This window comes from Podarcis pityusensis (genome assembly GCF_964106645.2).
Source record: "Podarcis pityusensis genome assembly, chromosome: Z".
Taxonomy (NCBI): domain Eukaryota; kingdom Metazoa; phylum Chordata; class Lepidosauria; order Squamata; family Lacertidae; genus Podarcis; species Podarcis pityusensis.
In genome coordinates this window covers 3,799,703-3,820,291 of record NC_138044.1, presented here as the reverse complement: position 1 = coordinate 3,820,291, position 20,589 = coordinate 3,799,703, and the positions used below count along the sequence as shown (strand labels likewise).

Below are 20,589 nucleotides of genomic sequence, written 5' to 3'. Positions count from 1 at the left end.
GCGGCCCAAGGCCACTGAAATATACTCGGAGTCGAGAGTGGATTTCATGCTCTTTATTCAGCTCATAGTAGTGAGGAGGAATGGAAGTTTCCCCAAAATATCTGCTTTATATACATTATTTACACAATGGGCTGCACGTGATTGGCTAATTCCAGGATTCTCCTGTAGGCCAATCAGATTGTGGATTCACTTCCACCTGGAGCTGGATTGGGTGGCTCCTGTGGACCAATCAAACTGCTGCATTGTTCTAGGACCAGTCAGACTGCTGCATTTTGGATCCTATTCAACTCAGTACATAACAGCCACTGTGCGAACAGCTGCCTCAGCTGCCGTCATATCACAGGTGGGGCACCTCTTCCTCTGCCCTTGTGAAAGCAGAGGCAGCCTTGTGAACGGCAGCTCTTGGCTACTGCTGTGTGGCTGCCTTCGCCTGGGAGGGTGAAGCTCCTAGTGGGAGGATCAAGCTGCATCGGTCCCGGCCTTGCGAAGCCACCTTAGTTTGTTCAGCGGGAACAGTGGTGATTTCAACCCAGCGTCTTGTAGGGCTGGGACCAATGTAGCTTGTTTCTTCTTCCCTTTCAACATCACAGTGTATCACCAGATTGCCAGATTGTGATGTTTGGCTGGTGATACGCTGTTGGCTGTTGGAAAGCTGATATCGCCCAGGCCTAGTAGTAGCTCTCCAGGATTTCAGAGAAACCCTCTCTCCCACCCTATCTGGAGATGCGTATCTTCTTTCCACCTGTTCCTAGTCTGCTAACATTCAGCCGTCTTTTGAGGTCCCCATATGCTTCTAGCGTTATCAGGATGGAAAACTTTCTCTATCCACTTCTTTCTAACCTATGCATAATCTTAGAAACCTCTACCATACCCACATTTTCTTCCAAACAAACTCTGAACATCATAAGCGTTCCTCATAAGGAAGTTGCTCCCTTTTTGCTCTGCCCTTTTCCACGCCTTTCTCAGCTCTACAATATCGTTTTGGAGATGAGCTGAGGATGGCCTTATCATTTGTCACCGCACAACAGCAGCACTGGTCCCATTAAATCCCTGAAGTTTTCTCCTTGGGGTATTTCATGCAAGAGAGGGAACCATTTGACTGCCCATTTCCCCTGCTGGAGGGAGGGCTCACAAGCAGCTGTTGTGGCCTCAGCTGAACTCACCAAGGCCAGGATGTGTAGGCATTAATCCCGCTCCCTTTTGATTCCAAGTTGCATTTGACGCAAGTTCTTGCAAGAAACAGCCTTAAATTCCAGGGAGCTGAGGCTGGGTGATGGCCGTTCTTGCTCCACTAAGCCAAGTGACCTCTGTGGGTCTGTGGATTCTGGAGTACTGGGTTCAAGTGCTAAGCATAAGAACACAAGAAGAACCTGCTGGATCAGGCCAATGGCTCATCTGGTCCAGCATCCTGTTCTCAGGACCTGAGCACAAATGCCTTCAGTTTTGATCTTGGCTTGGTTCCGGAGGAAAACACAGATACAACAACTTATTATTTATACCCCGCCCATCTGGCTGGGCTTCCCCAGCCACTCTGGGCGGCTTCCAACAAAAATATTAAAATACCGTAATACATCAAACATTAAAAGCTTCCCTAAAGAGGGCTGCCTTCAGATGTCTTCTAAAAGTCTGGTAGTTGTTCTTCTCTTTGACATCTGGTGGGAGGGCGTTCCACAGGGCGGGTGCCACTACTGAGAAGGCCCTCTGCCTGGTTCCCTGTAGCTTTGCTTCTCGCAGTGAGGGAAGCGCCAGAAGGCCCTCGGCACTGGACCTCAGTGTCTGGGCAGAACGATGGGGGTGGAGACGCTCTTTCAGGTATACTGGGCCGAGGCCATTTAGGGCTTTAAAGGTCAGCACCAATACTTTGAATTGTGCTCAGAAACGTACTGGGAGCCAATGCAGGTCTTTCAAGACCAGTGTTATGTGGTCTCGGTGGCCGCTCCCAGTCACCAGTCATGCTGTCACCAAAGTGCTCCAGAAATGGCAGGGGGGCAGCTATTTAGTGAAAAGGCAAGCAAATAGATCCTGTCCTTGCTGTGCCTGACATGAATGGTCCTTGCAGGGCTGGATCAATACATTTTGCGGCCTGAAGCAAAGTGTGAAATGGCACCCTCCCATTCCACATATAGAAGTAGTGCAGACTGGCAGTTGCATCAACACTGTGGTGGGATAGCCTTCTTTACCAGACCCAAGGGCAGCAGCCTGTCTTCGTGAGTTCAGGGCAGGTCACATAGCACATTCAGCTTTGTCCTACAAAATCTTGTTGCTGTTCCTTGTCCTCCCAGCATCCGCCACTTGAGGCGGCTGCCACACTGCCTGGTTCCTGGAACAAGGATGACCAGGTCCAGCTCTAGTTTTCAGAGGGCCCTTGCGCTAGGCACCCCTCATGGGCCACCTCCCCTCAGGGAGCTCGTCTCTTCCCCAGCGGTTGCTTTTCCTGCTCACTGCCAGTCAGAGAGCCAATGAAGCAAGCAGGCCATGTCTTCCGTTTATTCTTTCAGTGTATTTATGTCCTGCTTTTCTCCCAAGCTGGGATTCAAGACGGCTCCCAACATTTTGAAATGTAATTATGAAATACAATGTAATGACAACAAGCTAGTTAAAAAGAATATGTCAAACACATTTAGAACCGTGTGGTTAATGTTTGGTTTGTCCTAACAGCTGCCCAGTGGCCATCATCACCTGCACCTTCCTCTCCAAAGGCCTGTCTGAAGAGGAAGGTCTTAGCCTGCCAGCAGAAGGATAACAAGGAGGGAGCCAGCCTAACCTCTGATGGGAGGGAATTCCTCTATTTGGGGGCAGGCACAGAAAAGCCCCTCTCTCATGTCACCACCAGTTGTGGCTCTGATGTTGATGGGACCAAGGAAAGGTGTTCACCCAAGGATCTTAGCATCTGGGCAGGTTTGGGCAAGGAGATATGATTGTTCAAGTAGCCTGGTCCCAAGCCACATAAGGCTTTAAATGTCATAACCAGCACTTTGAATGGCGCCCAGGAATGGACAGTAGCCAGTGAAGTTGTTTTAACAGAGGAGTAACATGTTCCCTGTAACTGGCCCTGGTCAGCAGTATGGCTGCAGCATACTTGACTAGCAAAATCTGCCAAACCCTTTGCAAAGGCAACCCCACATAGCTCATGTCACAGTTGTCCTACAAGGGCATGTAACAAGGGCATGCGTCACCATGGCCAGATCAGGCATTCTGCTGGTCCCACCCCATGGAAAAGGGGAATAGATGCAGTGGGGTCTGCTGGGCTATGGGCCCTCATCAGATGCCTGGCTGTGGTGTCTCTTGGCACCAGCCATCAGGAAAACAGCAGTCCACAGGGCACAGATGCCGGGGGTAGAATTTACTACAGCCAATCCTGCTCTGGGACCTTTCAGCTTTGGTGTTCTGTCCTTTCAGCCTTAATTCCTCTCCAATCCTCTTAGTGATGTTAAGACCAGTTTCTGGAAAGATCGGGCACTTGGATAGAGTCAGGTAGCTCTGGGAGGTTCACACAACTATGTTGTCGTTCTTGCTGTATTTAAGAAGCGGCTTAACTGAGCTTTGCCCTGCACTGAGACAACCCTCTAACAAAGCCAGTCCCTTCATCTGCCTGCTCCCCTCTCCAAAACTTGAAAAGTGCAGAGGTAATTAAAGGCAACTAAACACAGGAGAGCTGAACCATAAAGAAGGCTGATCGCCAAAGAATTGATGCTTTTGAATCATGGTGCTGGAGGAGACTCTTGAGAGTCCCATGGACTGCAAGAAGATCAAACGCATCCATTCTTAAGGAAATCAGCCCTGAGTGCTCACTGGAAGGACAGATCCTGAAGCTGAGGCTCCAATACTTTGGCCACCTCATGAGAAGAGATGACTCCCTGGAAAAGACCCTGATGTTGGGAAAGATTGAGGGCACAAGGAAAAGGGGACGACAGAGGACAAGATGGTTGGACAGTGTTCTCGAAGCTACAAACATGAGTCTGACCAAACTGCGAGAGGCAGTGGAAGACAGGAGTGCCTAGCGTGCTCTGGTCCATGGGGTCACGAAGAGTCGGACATGACTAAACGACTAAACAACAACAAACACAGGACTTTTTAGTGGAATTGGCCAGGATATGGACTCCTGATCCAAACCGAATTTGCAAATGAAGTTTGGTGATCCAGACCACTTCCAGTCCCACCTTCTCTTGGTTTTCCTTCTCAGAGCTCCCAACAGCTCCCAACTTGCCAATGCCATCATCATGGTTTTAAACACAGGGTGATAGAAGTTTAACAAGCATGCACAAAATATTAAGGTGTGGTATTGCTAGGGGATAGCCAAGGATACCTTAGACCAAATCTTTTGCACAAGTAGCAAGATCTATTGATCTTTCCCTGCTTTCTTTAATCTTAAATTTAAAAAAGCTTTGCTTAAAAGTCAGCTTTCCCTCTAAAGTCAGCCTAAGTTTGCATCATGCATAGGAATTAACATCTGCAAATATAAGGTTGCCATACGTCTGGAATATGGCAGTCAAAAGCAGTGTCTGGGCGGAAATCGCTAAAAATGTCTGGGAAAATTTGGATTATGACAACTCATGTTGGAAGTCTAGATTTTGCTCAAAAAATAGCTAAATAACTTCATTTTTCTTTTTTGCTCAACAACTTTGGGCAAAATTAAGAAAAGCTCAACAACTTTTGTGTCCTGACTTTTTTTTGAAATATGGCAACCCTAGAAAAATGTGTCATGGACTTCTTTGAAGCACCTGGCCCTGGTGTTTAGCCAAAAAGGCCCCTTAAGTGGCTTACAAAAAACAGTATTAAGACAGCCCATGAAATCAGGCTCACAATTTTAAAAGATATAACACATGAAGAAGAAGGAAATAGGAGGAAGGAGGGGAAAGCAAGTTCAAGTAGAAGTTCTTCAAGTTACAGTTGATTCATTTCAAGTTCTTCAAGTTACAGTTGATTCATTTGTGAAATGTTGAAGGGCATGCTACCTTGATAAGAAGCTGCTATTATTATTAGTACTAGTACTAGTACTAGTACTACTAGTAGTACTAGTAGTACTAGTAGTACTACTACTACTACTACTACTACATTTATATAATGGTTTTCGGCCAACCAGAGGCCCTTCACTGTGACACAATCCCACGCCAATGAGACTCACCCACTTCAAAATGTACCACCCACAGTGCACTTGATATTGTAGCGCTAAGAAAATGGTAGGAGGAGGAAAGGTGCAATGGTAGGATCTGGGAACACCAGGATCAGCAGATTTGATGCTGAGGGCAGCCAGTCACACCAGCCCATAGCTGTCAACTTACAGATTTGAAAATAAGGCACCAGGCAGCCTCGAAAATAAGGCATCAGCAGCCAGAATAAGGGATTTTAGTCAACCAGCTGAAATACAAAGTTAAAAAGGGACCAGATAATTTGGGAGCGCAGCGCCGGTTTTTAGCCCTTTGTTTCCAGAGGTTGCTGCTCAAGACACCAGCTGACGAAACACTGCAATTAAATAACTACAAGCAGCAACCACTTTTCGCGCAAAACGAAGTCCAAGCTACGAAGATGCTGCTGCAGTTCTGTATCTTTTCTCTCGTGCTCCATCTGCAGCTCTCAGTTCCATCAGGTGGGGCAGGAGGAAGAAAGGGGGGAGGAAATAGCGCCCAAAGTAAACCCACAGATCAGACCATCTATGCTAGTCTACCACTACAATCTATGGGAGAAGCACTTGCGGTCCTTCCTCCGCTTTCCCCCTCTATGGTTAGCCCTTGGAACACCTGCCCGCACCTCCGCCTCCACCGCCTCCTTCTCCTCCTCCTCTCTCTGAACCTCTTTCTCTATGGTTGCCCTTGCTCCCCTCTCAAGGCTTCTCAGCAATTCTTAGGCCGTGCCAGGCTGCCCATCTTATCTGAGTCCTTTGGCGGCGCAGCCGCAGTACGGCCTAGCGGGAGTGGCGGTGGGCATAGGGGAGGCCCCAGGAAGAGACGCTCAGTTTGACGGCCGCGAGGAGGATGGCGGCAGAAGGGCCCGAGGCTCCCGCCAGTCCCGGCGGGGAGGGGGCCCCGGGGGCCGAGGCTGGTGAGAGGAGGCCGGAGGGGGGCAGGCCGTGCAGCCAAGCAACACAGTTGGAGCCTCCCTCCTCCCTGGCCGGCAGGGAGGGAAGGAGGGAGGGAGAGGATCTGCTTCCTTTGAAACCCGGGAAATTTAAGGGACATCATCAATAAGGGACAGCAGCAGGACACGGCGCTGGGATAAGGGAGTTTCCCGCCAAATAAGGGACGGTTGACAGCTGTGCTTCCTTCATCCAGTTTGCCTCTCTGGCAGTGTAATGAGCATCAAAAATGGCAAATGCCTACAAACCACAATTTGAGCACAGAGTTTTTAAATTCCTTTTCTAGCTAACTGACAAAAAGCGAGGCCTCAGCAGCACCAAAGAGCAGTAGCGTGGAAGCAAGGGTCTGCTTCAAGACTGGCAATGCACAGCCTCCAGAGAAAGAAAAATATGAACCTAGTGTTCAAAATGGTCCCCAAAGCAGCCAGTTAAATCTTCATGCAATAACCACATTTCCTTCAGCAGGAATCCTAGCTGCTTCAAAACTGGAAACTGTAAGACAACCAAGATCAATGTAACAGCCTGATAAAAGTTGGGATGTGGCAAAGTAGTTATACATGACCATGCAAAACTATTAAGGGGTGATTTTTATTTTTATATTAATACGTAAAGTTTGCTCTTTTGTTAGATTTGGGATGGCTCTATATAGCTTATAGTTTTTAATGGTTTATATTTATTTTCATTATTTCTATACAATTCTTTATCACACTAAACCCAAGGCATCTCTTGGCATGGAAACAGTAAATTGCAACCAATAAATACTGAAAATCTCTCTCTCTCTCTCTCTCTGTGTGTGTGTGTGTGTGTGTGTGTGTGTTTAGATAACAATAAGATAAAAATATAGTCTCACGTCATATAGCAATAATCACAGTCATAGTGACTTTACTATTAGACATCCATTAAGTCTAAAAAGGAGTTCTTATAAGCCCAACACATCCTGAAGGAGTCAGGCTTCAACCCTAACAGTATGGTGTCCATGGTATAGAGTGAATGCACTTCCCGGCCTGCAATCTCTTTGCTGCTCCCCTGCCCTGGAATAGCCAGCAGTGATGTTACCTCTGTTTTGGCATTTTCTTTCACCCACTTTTTAATGAGGCTCACTTTTGATTTCTCTCTCTCCTTTTCTAGGCACCAGGATGGACTGGGGTCCGGCAGTGAATACGTTAAGGTAGGAAACCAATTGCCACCTCCCTCCATTTCTTGCATTCCCAAATTAGGGCCATCTCTAAACCAAATAGCACTCCAGGTGAGAAGCATCTTTGACTCCCATCTCCATCTGCACCAACACTTAAACAACCTTTTAAAAAAATAATAATCAAAAGTTTGTTGAACAATGCGCATGCATGATTATTGGCATTTATATCATTTGCATATGTGGGTCTGATCATTATCACTCCTGCACATAGGGAGTAAACCCATCAAAATGAAGCACCTCAGTTAGTCATGCCCATCAACTTCATTGGGCCTCTTTTAAATATAACATGGTTGGGAAAGACCATTACTGCTTGTGTGAGCACAGATGTAAATGTCATCATCATGATCTCTACAGTTGCATAGTATGAGGCCTGAGTTATTGGCTTTTCATGTTTATTTGATTGTGTCCCATAATTTTTCTAGCTGTTGCTTTATTTGTTAATTGCTCAGAAAATTATTACCCAGAAGGTGGTGCTGGGGGACCCCTATTTGATGCCTTGGCTAAATCGCGCTTTGCACATGAGCACAAACGCCAAATCGCGCGCACCTGCGCTGATATGGCGCTTCAGGTTGCACTCTTTTCATGTTGCGAATGGGCCTCTGGAACGGATCCCGTTCACAACCAGAGGTACCACTGTACAAGGGCCATCTAGCCCACCTCCTGCAATGTGCTGCTTGAACCCATGATCCTGAAGTTAAGAGTCTCATGCTCTACTGACTGAGCTACATGAAGCTGCTGAGACTGGTTGTCCAGAGTTTTGGAGTTCAGTGTCAACAGTATGCTGATAACACCCAGCACGCTATTTGTCTGTTCCACCTAAATCCAGGGAAGCTGTCTCAGTTTTAAATCAATGTCTGTCACCTGTAATGGACTGGATGAGGGTGAACAAATTGAAACTTAATCCAGACGAGACAGGTGATTTTGGTCAGTTGGAAAGCAGATCAGGGAATAAGAATTCAGTCTGTGCTGGATGGGCTCAGGTCTGCAGTTTGGACATGCTCCTGGACTAATAATAATGCTAACTATTATTAATACAAATAGCAAATTAAGTTCTCTCATTCCTAATCCATAAACAACTGAAACAACACCACCCACAAAAAGGGGGGATGTATCACCAGACTTGGGACCACAAGGTTTGCGGGGGGAATTAACAGTGGAAACCCTTAAGGAGGGAGAACCCCTGAACAGCCTGATGAGGACTGAGCATTTCCAGTAGCAACAAAATATGTCAGTGCCGGATTTCGGGCTCTCAAATGTCAATGGTGCCCTGTGTGATGCTAAAATTTGTTGCCCCCCAATGCCTCTTGTGCTCCATTCTACAGCACTGCTGTGGTTGCACCAGTCGTGCTACCCTAAAACTGTCTCTGAATAGGCTGACTGTGACTGACTGTTGGGTAGGGTGGCAAGAGCAGAAAACAGGGAAGGGAAGGGAGAAAGTGGAAGAGGGCTGGAGTAAAACAACTGAGGCAGGGGGCTCTAGTCCTTGGGCGGGGATGTCCAGACCACTGGGAGAGTGGAGATCCAGAGGGCTCTGCCTTCCTGTGCTGCTCGTCCAAGGCAGCATCAGCTTCCAGGCTTGGCAGGGCTGGGCCCAGAAAGTAGCCGCACCAAGCTGTTGCTGGACTCCCACCTGTAAAGCACAGTTGGCATGACTAGTGGTCAGGGGTGATGGGAACCAAAGCCAAACAACAGAAGTAAAGGTAAAAGTAAAGGACCCCTGGACAGTTAAGTCCAACCAAAGGCAACGATGGGGTTGTGGCGCTCATCTCGCTTTCAGGCTGAGGGAGCCGGCATTTGTCCACAGACAGATTTCCAGGTCATGTGGCCAGCAGGATGAAATTGCTTCTGGTGCACGGAGGACCATGACGGAAACCAGAGAGTACGGAAACGCCATTTACCTTCCCAATGCAGTGGTACCGGTTTACCGTATTTTTCGCCCCATAGGGTGCACCGCCCCATAGGACGCACCTAGTTTTTTTGGGGGGGGGAATAAAGAAAAAAAAAATATTTCCCCCCCAGGCGCGGGGCTGGCACAGGGGAAGCCTGAGCTTCCCCCGACCCCAGCCCCCAGAACAGCCTGCTATCCGCAAGCCTAGGGAGCCCGGCGGGAAGTCGCGCCGGTCTCCCCAGGCTTGCGGAGAGCTGTGCGAAGCCCTGGTGCACTCTTCAGCGCGCCCCAGGCTTCAGAATGCAGGCAGCTCTGCGCAGAGCCCTCATCAGGCTGTTCAGGGGTTCTCCCTCCCTTAGGGTTCCCCCTGTTAATCCCCCCCGCAAACCTTGTGGTCCCAAGTCTGGTGATACAGCCCCCCTTTTGTGGGTGGTGTTGTTTCAGTTGTTTATGGATTAGGACTGAAAGAACTTAATTTGCGCACCGACCCCTCTCGCTCTCCAGGCTTCAGCGAAAGCCTGCATTCGCCCCATAGGACGCACACACATTTCCCCTTCATTTTTGGAGGGGGAAAAGTGCGTCCTATAGGGCGAAAAATACGGTATCTGCTTGCCCTGGTGTGCTTTTGAATTGCTAGGGTTGGCAGAAGCTGGGACAGAGCAACAGGAATTTGAACCGCTGATCTTCCAATCAGCAAGCCCAAGAGGCTTGGTGGTTTAGACCACAGTGCCACCCGCTCCCTTCATAAGCAACAGAGGAGGGGGCACAGGCTACCCATTCCTGTCTAGAGGGATGGAAAACCCTACAAGCTGTTTCATGCAGGGGAAATCATTGTTCTGCCAGGCCCAGGTCCCTCTGCTCCAGCCTCCGCTTCTGCCTCCAATTCCGGACTGCCCTCTGCCGCAGCCTCTTCCTGCTCACTAAAACTTGTTACCTCTTCAGCTTCTGACAGCTCCTCCTCCCAGTCTGTTCCCTCTTGTCCCTCCAACCACTCATCACCATTGCACTCTTCGGCTCTGAGCCTTCATCCTCTTGGGGTTCTCTTGGGGGTTCCCCAGCTAGTGCCTCCCACCACTCCCCATCATCCAGGCAGTCCATGACATTTGCATTTGTTCACCTGAGGTGGCGGTGAAGGCCTAGCGGTGGTTGTGCTTACCCTTTTCTGTTGTGAATCACCCTGGGATCTTCGGATGAAGGGTAGTGCACAAATTTAATAAATAATAATAATAATTTGTTTATGGTGACTTTTCCCAAGCTAGTGGCTTCTACATCTTTTGGACTATAACTCCCATTGGCCCCAGCTGGCATACCTGTGTTGTGTTGGCTGGGACTGTTGGGAATTTTAGTACAAATTGTCTAGAGAGCACCAGCTTGGGAAAGGTTGGTGTACAACAGGGTGTCAATGGAGATGACCCCTGGGGATTTTGTAACGGCCCTGTTTGCTGAAGTCAAGCTTCAGCCCTTTCTCCAGCTGTCACATGGAAAGGAATGCAGATCTCCTCAAATGTATCATGAAGTTGCTGCTTATCCGCCAGCAAACTATTAACATTCTTGAGGGTTGGTTAGGAGCCCACAATGGCACTGGCTAAACTTTGATCCTGCTGTTTGCCTGTGCTGCTAAGTTTATTGCAGGTCAGCGTCGCTGAGCGCTGTTTCTTGCATCTGAACTTCCAGTGTGATATCTCGGGAATTGCTTGAAAATCCATCCAGGAGCTCAAAACATGTAGTCAGCTAGAAGAATCCCTTAGAAAAAGGTGCCTTCCCTCTGATGTAAACACACCCCCCCCACACCATTTACAGGTCTTTTTAAAACTTAAAACGTTCCAGCAAATAAATATTCAAACATCTTTTGGGTTACAGATAGGGAGCAAGGTGACCTATTTATTGAATGTTTCTGCAGGGAGCTTTGAAGATGTTGTGCCACAAAGCAAATGTTATCACACACTTTCCGGTGCCCTTTACCATTACTTTCCTCGTTGTCAAGTCCCAGACTCCAGACAGGTATTGCCTCAGAGGCAAAATATTAGCAACAGACCAGCACCGCCACCGCTCCAATAACCAGATGCTAGTCTTACAGCAATATTAACAAAGCCAGAGAACAATTTCAGCTACATTTTTTATTTGTATCTTGTATTTCTCACGTTGGGACGCGGGTGGCGCTGTGGGTAAAAGCCTCAGCGCCTAGGACTTGCCGATCGAAAGGTCAGCGGTTCGAATCCCCGCGGCGGGGTGCGCTCCCGTCGCTCGGTCCCAGCGCCTGCCAACCTAGCAGTTCGAAAGCACCCCCGGGTGCAAGTAGATAAATAGGGACCGCTTACTAGCGGGAAGGTAAACGGCGTTCCGTGTGCTGCGCTGGCTCGCCAGATGCAGCTTGTCACGCTGGCCACGTGACCCGGAAGTGTCTGCGGACAGCGCTGGCTCCCGGCCTCTAGAGTGAGATGAGCGCACAACCCTAGAGTCTGTCAAGACTGGCCCGTACGGGCAGGGGTACCTTTACCTTTACCTTTATTTCTCACGTTATCATCACAAACAACTCTCTGCAGTAGTTAGGCTAAGATGGCCCCATTGGCACAGAACAATAATGCAAGGTTACTGGCTTATCGAGGGACGCGGGTGGCGCTGTGGGTTAAACCACAGAGCCTAGGGCTTGCCGATCAGAAGGTCGGCGGTTCGAATCCCCGTGACGGGGTGAGCTCCCGTTTCTTGGTCCCAGCTCCTGCCAACCTAGCAGTTCGAAAGTACCTCAAAGTGCGAGTAGATAAATAGGTACCGCTCCGGCGGGAAGGTAAACGGCGTTTCGGTGCTCTGCTCTGGTTTGCCAGAAGCGGCTTAGTCATGCTGGCCACATGACCTGGAAGCTGTACGCCGGCTCCCTCAGCCAGTAAAGCGAGATGAGCGCCACAACCCCAGAGTCGGCCACAACTGGACCTAATGGTCAGGGGTCCCTTTACCTTACTGGCTTATCATGGCTTACCACAAACCAAGCACATGCAAGCACAGAGTCCTTGTCCAGTTGCTCTTCCGTGGGCTCCTGTTACACCTGAAGCAGATTGTGGTTTGTTGCTTCCTAACAAGCCATGGCAATGACTTTACTGCACCACTGCTTAAAGTGTCAAGCCGTATATAAATTGTTGGAATAAATAACAAACAAATGAACAATTGTTTAAGGCTGGCTAGCAGTTGTGGCTTCTTGGGGAGAAACTAACCCAGGACTCCTGGTTCAGATGTAAAGGGAGCCAAAAGATCTGCTTCCTCCTAGCCCGTTTTCTGCTGCTCCCCAAGGCCTATGTAGTTTAGCAGTGGCGATGGCAGCAGCAATGGCACCTTTAATTTAATTTAATTTAATTTTCGTCTTTACCGCTTTGATTCTTTGCTGTTTCCTCATTGTGGAGCTCTTTCTGCAGTGTTCAGTGATTGCTTCCTGGAGGGCTTGTGCAGCTTGCTCCCTCCCTCTGCTCACCAGATACAGATCTACAATATCCGTAAAATAGTTACCACACATGGGACCTGCAGCAAAATGTTCTGCTGCCAGCCAGCCAGCCATGCAATACAGTCATACCTCGGGTTACAGACGCTTCAGGTTGGGTTTTTCTCGGGTTGCAGACCGCCAAAACCCTGAAGTACTGGAACGGGTTACTTCTGGGGTTCAGCAGTCTCTGTGTTTTGGGGGAGAAGTGGAACCCGTGCCTTTTGAGGTCCCTCTAAATTATGCATGTGCTTAGGTTATGTCCATTATCTCCAGCTAGCCCATAGACCTTCCCTTTGCTCTCCCTTGTGCAGTTATACGTGATATTCCCATCTCCTGACTCGTATGTTGGGGTGCTTCTTTCATTAAAGCCCAATCCATGTGGCTCAATGCTGCCTCTTCTCCCTCCCTCCCTCCTTGCCTCGCTCCCTCATTCTTTCTTTGTGCTTTCTTTCCTTTTGTTCTTAAAGTCCAGATTCTCAAGCATGGCAGAGACAGCACAGGCTGCTCCCAGGTCCTGTCATGTTAAATAACAGACCGGTTGGTGGGTCCCAGGAGGGCAGGGGTACGGGGGGGAGGATTAGGAAGAGAGGAAGTGAGGAAAGCTGACATTTCTGAGGGCTGTACACATGGGGAAATCTTATTATGTGCCCAGAAAAACCCGGGCACTGTTCTGTAGCCTGAGTGAAACCAGACACACCCTTTGACAGACAGGCGGGTTAATGGGGTGGGGCATGGGTGCCCCCTTTCAGGGGTGGGCCTGTCCTTTTCCAACATTGGAATGTGCCTTTCCCCACAGGAACTGCCTCCACCTCTCCCCAGAAGTTCTGTATCTGTCTAGGGAAGGAGCACCCCACTCCCTACCAACCACCTACAACAAGGGAGCGGGGGAGTGCTTTTCAAACAGATAATAATAATAATAATAATAATAATAATAATAATAATAATAATTTATTATTTGTACCCCACCCATCTGGCTGGGTTTCCCCAGCCACTCTGGGCGGCTTCCAAAAAAGATTAAAAATACATTAAAATGTCACACATTAAAAACTTCCCTGAACAGGGCTGCCTTCAGATGTCTTCTAAATGTCAGGTAGTTGTTTATCTCTTTGACATCTGATGGGAGGGCGTTCCACAGGGTGGGTGCCACTACCAAGAAGGCCCTTTTCCCTGGTTCCCTGTAACTTGGCTTCTCGCAGTGAGGGATCCGCCAGAAAGCCCTCAGCACTGGACCTCGGCGTCCGGGCAGAATGATGGGGGTGAAGACGCTCCTTCAGGTCTACTGGGCCGAGGCCGTTTAGGGCATTAAAGGTCAACACCAACACTTTGAATTGTGCTCAGAAACATACTGGGAGCCAATGTAGGCCTTTCAAGACCGGTGTTATGTGGTCTCAGCGGCCACTCCCAGTCACCAGTCTGGCTGCCGCATTCTGGATTAGTTGTAGTTTCCGGGTCACCTTCAAAGGTAGCCCCACATAGAGCGCATTGCAGTAGTCCAAGCGGGAGATAACCAGAGCGTGCACCACTCTGGCAAGACAGTCCGCGGGTAGGTAGGGTCTCAGCCTGCATACCAGGTGGAGCTGGTAGATAGCTGCCATGGATAAAGAATTGACCTGCGCCTTCATGGACAGCATCACAATCAGATTCTTCCAATCCAACATCTCTCCCCATCTTTCAACCATCATCTGTTCAGCCATCTCTCTGTCCCCATTAATAGATGGAAAGAAGAGTTTGTGTTTGGAACTCCCTAACGGAGCACACAGGCAATGAGGTTCCCCATTGTTTGTCCCAGCATCCATGTATTTACTATATTCCACCCCCCACTGCCGCCTTGCCTCCAAACAGCTCAGGTTAGTGCACCTGGTTCTTCTCCTGCCCCTCTGTCTTATTCTTACTACCCTGTGAAGTATTTTAGGCTGAAACAGCATGGGAGCTGCTGTTGCAGAAGGTTTAGAGGAGGGATGGGAAATTTGTGGCCTTCTGGCTGTTGCTGGACTCCAGCTCCCATCAGCCCCAACCAGAATGGCCAGTGCTTTGGGAAGATGGGAGTTATAGTCCAACAACATCTGTGGGACTTTCCCATCCCTCATTTATTTTATTTTTTTAAATAAAATTTTATTGGTTTTTTTAACATATCATTTCCAACAATCATACAACATAACTTCTTATCTTATACAATGTTTTAGACTTCCATCAACACCTCTGATGATTTTTTGTTCTTTATCACTTATTCTGCATTTCTTAATTTCTCTGTTACTTTTAATTATCATTAACTAATAATTCTCATAATCTTTCTTGCAATATTTCAAATAGTCCTCCTTACAAAACTTCTTGCAGTCCTACTAGTGTAGTTCATATATTTACTCCAGTCTTCTAAGAATCTCTGGTCCCGCAGGTTTCAAATTCTTCCTGTTAATTTATATAATTCTGCATAGTCCATCAATTTCATCTGCCATTCTTTTTCGTCGGTAATTCTTCCTGCTTCCATTTTTGTGCCAATAATATTCTTTCCATCCCTCATTTAAAGGACACTCCGGTCAGGATGAAAGATGAGCAGCAAGAGGCAGTAACTCTCCAGCTTTCTGAATACCAGTTGCCAGGAAATAAGAAGTGGCGAGAGAGTTGCCATTGCACTCATGTCCTGCCAGAGGCATCTGGTTGGTCACTGTGAGAACAGGGTGCTGGACTAGATGCAAAGCCCTGTGGTGGCCAAGCTCAACCCAGTGCCACTCACCCTTCTCACACTAGGCCAGTGGCTCTCAAACTTTTTTTCTGGGTCACACTTTCAGGATAAAAATTTACTTATGCCACACCATTTTTTTTATTGATAAGAAATACATAGGAAAACAAAAAGAAACAACTCTTAGTGCTTGGTTTATAACATAGAACACAGCTGGTGGCGCTGTGATCTAAACCACAGAGCCTAGGGCTTGCTGATCAGAAGGTTGGCGGTTCAAATCCCCGCGACGGGATGAGCTCCCGTTGCTCGGTCCCTGCTCCTGCCAACCTAGCAGTTCGAAAGCATGTCAAAGTGCAAGTAGATAAATAGGTACCGCTCTGGCGGGAAGATAAACGGCGTTTCTGTGCACTGCTCTGGTTTGCCAGAAGCGGCTTAGTCATGCTGGCCACATGACCCGGAAGCTGTACGCCAGCTTCCTCGGCAAATAAAGAGAGATGAGCACCGCAAGCCCAGAGTTGGTCACAACTGGACCTAATGGTCAGGGGTCCCTTTACCTTTACTTTATAACATGATCATGGGACATCCAGAAAGTTTGAAACAATGCAGCTGAATAAGAACACGAATCCTTCCCAAAATATAGTTATAAATGAGCCTCTTACATAAGTACATTAAGTATATCTACAAACTCATTAAGAGGTGTGAGCTTGCTTTTGCTGAGTAATCTCATTTATATTAGTATCACTTGATGTTCTTGCTCTCATTTTGAAAATATATTTATCCATATTCTGCAAACTGGAAATAATTAATTTTATACTATACTATACTATACTATACTATACTGAAATGTATAAATGTTTCTCCAATTGTCCTTGAATCTTCTTGCCACACTTTCCATCTTCTCCTATCACAGCAGTGTGGCACATGACACACCCTTTGAGAAGTGAGAACCACTGTGCTTGGCCAATTGGATTTATATAAAAAACCATGGATCCCAATCATGGCAAGAAGTAAAAAAGAAAATGCCCCATCCTGGCAAAAAGCAGAAGACTTTGCTCAGTCACCATCACCTGAAACACACCATACAAAAGACATGAGGTGGTGTCCATAATGGCAGCAACAGTAGTGACAATAAGCTCATTTGCATAAAATTAGTACAGACTGTGGAACTCTAGTTTCCTTAAGTTATTCACAAGAGTTGGTGGCAGCCACCAGCTTACCTAACTTTCAGAGGGAAGAGGGGAGGTCTGCCAACAGGTATTAGCTATAAAACTAAATAGAACCTCCATGTTAAAAATATATATATACCTGTGAAGACTGCCCTCCCTCAGACAACAGCAAAGTTGTTTTCAGCCAAGTCCTACTCAGGGCAGACCTGCTGAAATTAATGAACCTAAGTTAGCCAAGTCCACTAAGGGTCTACTCACGAGAAGGACTAACATTGAATAACAGCCTGTCAGAGCACTGTTGACCACCCCCTGTTTGTGGGCTTCCCAGAAGCATCTCTTTGATAATGGTGGGAAACAGGTTCCTGGACCAAGTGGGCCTTCATTCGTTCTGCAAATAATTTTTTGTTCTGCAAAGACTATCTTCTATTTTTAGCACAGACGACCCAGCACTGACTATAATAGGCTCCATTCCCTACAGCTGTCTGAATATTAATATTCCTTTCTGAACCCCTTGGGCATCTGGCTGGTCCCTTGTGAAAACCATACTGGTCTTCTGGGTGCTGAACATAAAAAAGTATACCAATCAGACATACTCTGCTTCCATCTCTCTTTCAGGTGTGTTTGCAGTGTCCTTTCCCCTGAGGAATTGCACTTGACTTGTTTGAATTAATTACATAAGGGAATGAGCAGTACTATTCAAATATTAACTGTGCCGTACATGGCCCTAGCGCTGGAATTTGTGGGTGCCTGGCCCTTTCATGGGCAATTTTGTGGGTGCTCAGGGCCCCAAGGAGCTGGCATCTATGGGGGTGGGGGTGGTGAAACAGCTCCTGGAAAGGGGGAAGGCAAGACAGAGCAGCCCCATCTCTGGCAACTTAAGGTGCTTTGCCCCAAACAAATAGCATAAGGTTGTGAGGCTTATTTGGTTTCTCTCATCATCAACAACAACACATTTGTACTCCGCCTTTCCATAGTAAACTACACTCAAAGCAACTCACAACATGAAGAAAATGTAAATCTCCCGCTATGTTTCATTACCTGTGTTGTGTTCTGATCCAGGTATATGACACACTCTTTCTTTGCCAGATTTAGGTAGGTAGCCGTGTTGATCTGACGCAGTCGAAATATATTTTAAAAAATAAAAAAAATTGTCCAGTAGCAACTTAAAGACCAACTAAGTTTGTTCTTGGTGTAAGCTTTCGTGTGTATCTGAAGAAGTGTGCATGCACACGAAAGCTTATACCAAGAACAAACTTAGTTGGTCTCTAAGGTGCTATGGACTTTTTTAAAAAATATATTCTTTCTATGCCAGTAAAGGAGACTGATTGACCAGGAACAAGACTAAGATAGCAGCACTGGTTAGAGTGTGGTACTGATAATGCCAAGATTGCAAGTTTGACCCCCGTAAGGGACAGCTGCATATCCGTCCATTGCAGGGGGTTGAACTAGAAGGTTCTCAGGGTCCCTGTCATAGTGGATAGTTCAATGAAGGTGTCAACTGAGTGTGCGGCTACTGTGAAAGGGGCAAATTCCACATTAGAGATAGTTAGGAAAAGAACTGAAAATCAAATGGCCAGTATCGTAATGCCATTATACAAATCTATGGTGTGACTGCATTAGTAATGTAAGTTTTTCTAAAAAGGGAACAAAGAGAAAAGATATCAGAGCCTGGTGCAAAACCCCAGGGACTCAACACCCCCCCAGGCACCCCCTAACAATGTCCATGGCCCCTATCAAGATAGGCTGCCATTTGTAGAGAGCAGCAAAATAAGGAACAGGCAGACCTGATTCCCTTTGGCTCAGTCTACCAGGAAGGCCCCACCGAAATCAACGAGGACAGTGACCTTGAAATTCATTGTTCAGAAAATGTTATTTTCCCACAAAAGAACCTCAGTTAGCGAATAGAGGCTACAAACACACACGCACCTTGCTTGAGCTTATTGGAAGCTCGCAGCAGAATCAAGAGATGATGGAATTGGCAATATGTGCAAGAGATTGGAAAACTAAAGAAGTACATTGATGCGTGCGCATGATGTATTATGCAGCATCGACAGAAGCTACTCAAGGGCAAACCTAGGATAACCCCTGCATTAAGTTTAATGCCTGACATTATGCATGGAATTTTAAGATTGCAATCTTCATCCAGCTTGCAGTCACAGAAGTTTTTGCATCTGCTGCCAAAAAGCAGGCGATGATGTGCTTACTAGAAGATTGGCGCCCCCATTGAATCTGGCAGGATACGTGGGATTGGCAGGGGACAAGCCTCAGAGTTAAGACGAGAGCTTAAAGCTGTGAAAGCGGGGTGGTAAGAGTTTGTCCCTCCCTGTACACCATGGCCTTCTGCCCAGCAGGATAAATAAGATGGGGAGTGTTGATGGCAAGTTTCTTGGGATGCTTCCAGACTCTCGCCATATTTCAGGTGGGGTTCAACCACATTTGGCATGTGCAGTTAAAGTGGATTTGGCACTCCTGTGCAGCAAACTAGAAAACTCGCCCAGAGTAAAGGAAAAAAAGGGGGGAAGGATGAAACTGAGAGGGCCAGGATGTCACGAGTTGTTTAAAGCAGAAAAGTCTCTCAACCTGGCGCCGAAAGGGTGGCAAAGGTGGTGCAAGGTAAGTGTCCCTGGGAAGGTGGCTCCATAACGAAGGAGCCACGATCGAAAAGGCCTTCTGGTTAGCTGCCACACTTTATTTGGCAGGGGCACCTACACCTATGAAGGAGATCTTAAGATTTGGCTAATCCGCCTTTAAAGCTGTTAAGCTAATGGCCCTCACAAACAGTGGTGCAGTGTGGTAATTTTAGACTCTGGAAATCTGTTTTGAATGCAGGCTCCAGGTTCAGTCCCTGCCATCGCCTGGTAGATGGGCCAATGATCTGACTCAATACAAAGCAGCTTCCTGTGTTTTGAAGATGGTCATGGGTCCATTTGCTTCCCAATGTGACAGCTCTGCTGATTTTATTTTTTTTTTTTTGTGGGGGGAAGGAGGCCTCTTGCTCATTCTGCTGAGTGGGGCTCTGGACACCTGCCCCCAAATCCTTTCCATAGACTTATCAATACTTACCTTTTTCAGGCACAGGTCGGTACTTAAAAGTTCATTGTGGATGAGTTTTGGGTTTTTTGCCCCAGAGCTTTCCCCATGAAAACCTGTTCTTTAGTACTCAATTGGAGCAAATGTCAACTTGGGTTTTCTGAACTTTAAATAGTGGGGCTTTTTGTTTTTGTGAGGAAAGGTAAGTGTGGATAAAGCCTCACTTCACAACATGCTGGGATAGTGCTTTCCTTGTTCGCAAGGAGGCTCTCAGTTGCTGCACCCCAAAATGTGAGAGCCATGTTGTCTCTCCCAAATCAGTTGCAACATTGCTAAAAAGATGCCAGGTGCAAAGTACTGGATGTTGTCTCTGTTCACACAGGCCATGCAAGAGTCAGCCTTCAGCACCCTCTGCCATGTGGCAGGGGTCTGGCAGCTGCACCTTATAATGACTGCCTGGGGTGACTTATGTGGTTGGGCAGGCTCTTGTTGGCAGTGAAGGCAACAGTCCTCTCATTGATGGTGGCATTCAGAGATACACTGAGATTCCATAAACTATTCCATTTAGGTATCTGACAGACCTCTCCTCTGTGGTATGCCATTTGATAAGACAGGGCTGAGCTTGAGGAATCCAAAGTCTGACTTGGTCAATTCCAGCTGCTTCAGTTTAACTCAACCCTTTGTTCAGATCCTCAATCATTTCTTGTCCAGGACATGCTCAAGGCAAAGTGCAAGATGGTGCCACCTCCCCTTCCACACATGGAAGCTGAGCGGACTGGCAGTCGAAACGGGGGGCTTAGTGACATCTGATTTTTAGCACTACATCAGAACAAATGGCAATTGGGTTTTCTGTGGATTGCAGTTTGTTCCGATCTATAGGTAAGGAATGGGTTTTCCGGGGAGTGGGGGTGGAGAGCAGTAGAGCAAAGGCAAAACTGCTCGGACATGTGGATGACCCCTTGCTTCCACATTCTCATATCCAGTGTCCCCAATGACATCTGAGGACAGGAGCCTAGTTTAGGGGGTGCAGGACAAGCCAGGTGGCAGTCACAGCTCCGCCCATGACACCTTACTCTCCAGTATCCACTGCC

The 20,589-nt window shown here is 47.4% G+C and overlaps 1 protein-coding gene across 2 annotated transcripts in view; it reads left to right on the top strand.

Annotated features, from left to right (window-relative positions):
* Positions 1-20,589, top strand: part of SH2D3C (SH2 domain containing 3C) — a 72,318-nt gene that overhangs the window by 22,272 nt on the left and 29,457 nt on the right. For both annotated transcript variants that reach the window (XM_080990833.1, XM_080990834.1), the window contains one exon: positions 7,202-7,241. In XM_080990833.1, the coding sequence (XP_080846959.1) occupies positions 7,202-7,241 (40 nt within the window). The remainder of the gene's footprint in view (positions 1-7,201; positions 7,242-20,589) is intronic.